The following is a 1990-nucleotide window of genomic DNA, read 5'->3' as shown; positions in this document are numbered from 1 at the left end:
CACAAGAGGAACATCTGACCCTCAGGGCATTGGCATGTGAGAGGCCTAGGTTAGCAGGTCCCAAGAGTTCTTCCAATTTCTGTCATCCCATGAATTCAGATCTATAAGGCGCTTTTCTCAGGACAAGCGTTAATCATTACCTACTCCGTATGTAAATCAGAACAGGAAGGTCCCGTTTGGCCAATTCTCTGAAAACCTCACCTTGACATTATTCTTGGTTTCTTCTGCGTCCTGTGTCTTGCCTGTTCGTCACCTGTCCACTCACAGACAACAACTTTCTGGTCCCTGACTGAAGTCCTCTGAGGCCAGGAGGAACTGTGGATAGATATCCAGACAGTTCAGGCAGGCCAACCAGATGAGTGGGGACTGGGTGTGTCCTGGACAGGCCCTAATCTGGGTCATTTGGATCTTTACAGCCATCATGGAGGATGCGATGGCAGGTGGGAGATGAGGGCTCTCAGGCTGTGGGAGAAGGGCAGGGTTTTCTCTTAGGGGAAATGAACCTATTTCCCAGTGGTCTCAGGAAGGTGGGCATGGAGAGGGATGTGTAGACCTTGGGTTCCTCACACTCCCTAAGGAACAGTACTATCCTGGGTATTGGCTAGACCTGTGGACTGGAGACTGTGCTCTATGATGTTGGCTGTGGAGACAGGACTTGCCCAAATGAGAGAGCAAATGGTGCCAAGACTCCTGGGTCCTGCTAAGTCATTTAAGGCTTCATGCTCTGTGCAAAATGCAAGATGCTTGCATGCATGCCTAGTCCCTCAAGGCACCATCTTCAAACTCTTATAAGTAGAGGAGCTGATTTTGGCTGTCATTATGAGATTTTTTTATTTTAACATTCTCACTGACATATAATCGTCTTCATATGTAACCAAAGCAGCTGCCTAAGTCATCCAAAGAGTGACTCTGTACATAGCATTGCTCAGGGGAGGTCTGTCTAGGCTAAAACGTAAAGGCAGTTTACTTAGTTTGTAAAAATGCTACCATCCAGAAACTGCAGGGGATGACTGGCGTGTGGTGGTTTTGTCATGAGTATGGAAATGACAAGATTGTACTAGACTATGCAATCCATTTGACAGGGTCCTGGCATCTACAGAGCACCAAAGACAGGGCAACTTTGGTGTGGTACAAAAGAATTTTTTTTGGGGGGGGTGGGCTCTCAGAAGCAACTGAGGCAGAGCCCTGTGGTGGTGGTTTCCAAACAATCCTGAAAGAAGAGGACCTTGTTTCAGAGAGAAGGTCCCAGCTACTGTAGCCTCTGGGAGGAGAAAGAGCCCCAGCATGGCTAATTGTCTTCTTTCCAACCAGCTTCTGAGCCCTCCCTTGTGTTTCCTCAGGGTCTGTGTCTGAAGAGCCGCATAGGTATACCAAGCTGGGATGGGTACACGGGAAGCAAGCCACTGTTCTGGGAAGACTTGAACCTGTGAACGTGTTTCTTGGGATCCCCTTTGCTGCGCCCCCTCTTGGACCTCTGCGGTTTTCCAACCCACAGCCTCCGATCCCCTGGGATGATTTGAGAGAAGCCACAACCTACCCCAATTTGTAAGTCACAGGTGGCTGTGTCTCTGGGAACTTGAAGAGGTTGTTGAGGGGGAATATAGGTTCTGAAGTCCAGGGGCAGAGGACAGGAAAGATTGACCCAGAGGTGGGAGGACACAAGACGCTCAGCAGAGTTGCTGGAGCATTGTTAGAAATGTACATGTCCCTTGATCTCTTCAAAGCTTCCTGAATCAGACTTCCCTGAGCTGGGCCCAAGAATCTTAATGATCTGGAAACTCTTTGGTGTTCTGAGTCATGAGCAGGTGTAGGAAGTGCTGTGATGGGCTCCCCGAGTCTTTCAACAAAAGGAACTTTCCTGGTGTTTCTATGCGACCCTTAACCATGGGCTGACCTTTGTGGTCAGTCTGGATGGGAGCTTCAGAGAGAAGAATTACAATGTGAGTGTGTGTGTGTGTGTGTGAGTGTGTGTGTGTGTGTGTGTGTGTGC

General features: G+C 48.9%; 1 protein-coding gene across 1 annotated transcript in view; it reads left to right on the top strand.

Moving 5' to 3' along the window:
* The first annotated feature begins 355 nt into the window (after window positions 1-355).
* The window catches only part of Ces5a (carboxylesterase 5A), a 30627-nt gene continuing 28992 nt past the window's right edge, over window positions 356-1990 (top strand). The window contains exons 1-2 of the mRNA XM_031336971.1: window positions 356-440; window positions 1341-1545. Coding sequence (XP_031192831.1) covers window positions 356-440; window positions 1341-1545 — 290 coding nt within the window. The remainder of the gene's footprint in view (window positions 441-1340; window positions 1546-1990) is intronic.

The sequence above is a fragment of the Mastomys coucha genome, unplaced genomic scaffold (genome assembly GCF_008632895.1).
Source record: "Mastomys coucha isolate ucsf_1 unplaced genomic scaffold, UCSF_Mcou_1 pScaffold22, whole genome shotgun sequence".
Classification (NCBI taxonomy): Eukaryota; Metazoa; Chordata; class Mammalia; order Rodentia; family Muridae; genus Mastomys; species Mastomys coucha.
Note: the sequence above shows the minus strand (reverse complement) of the source record. Positions and strands in the feature narration are given on the sequence as shown.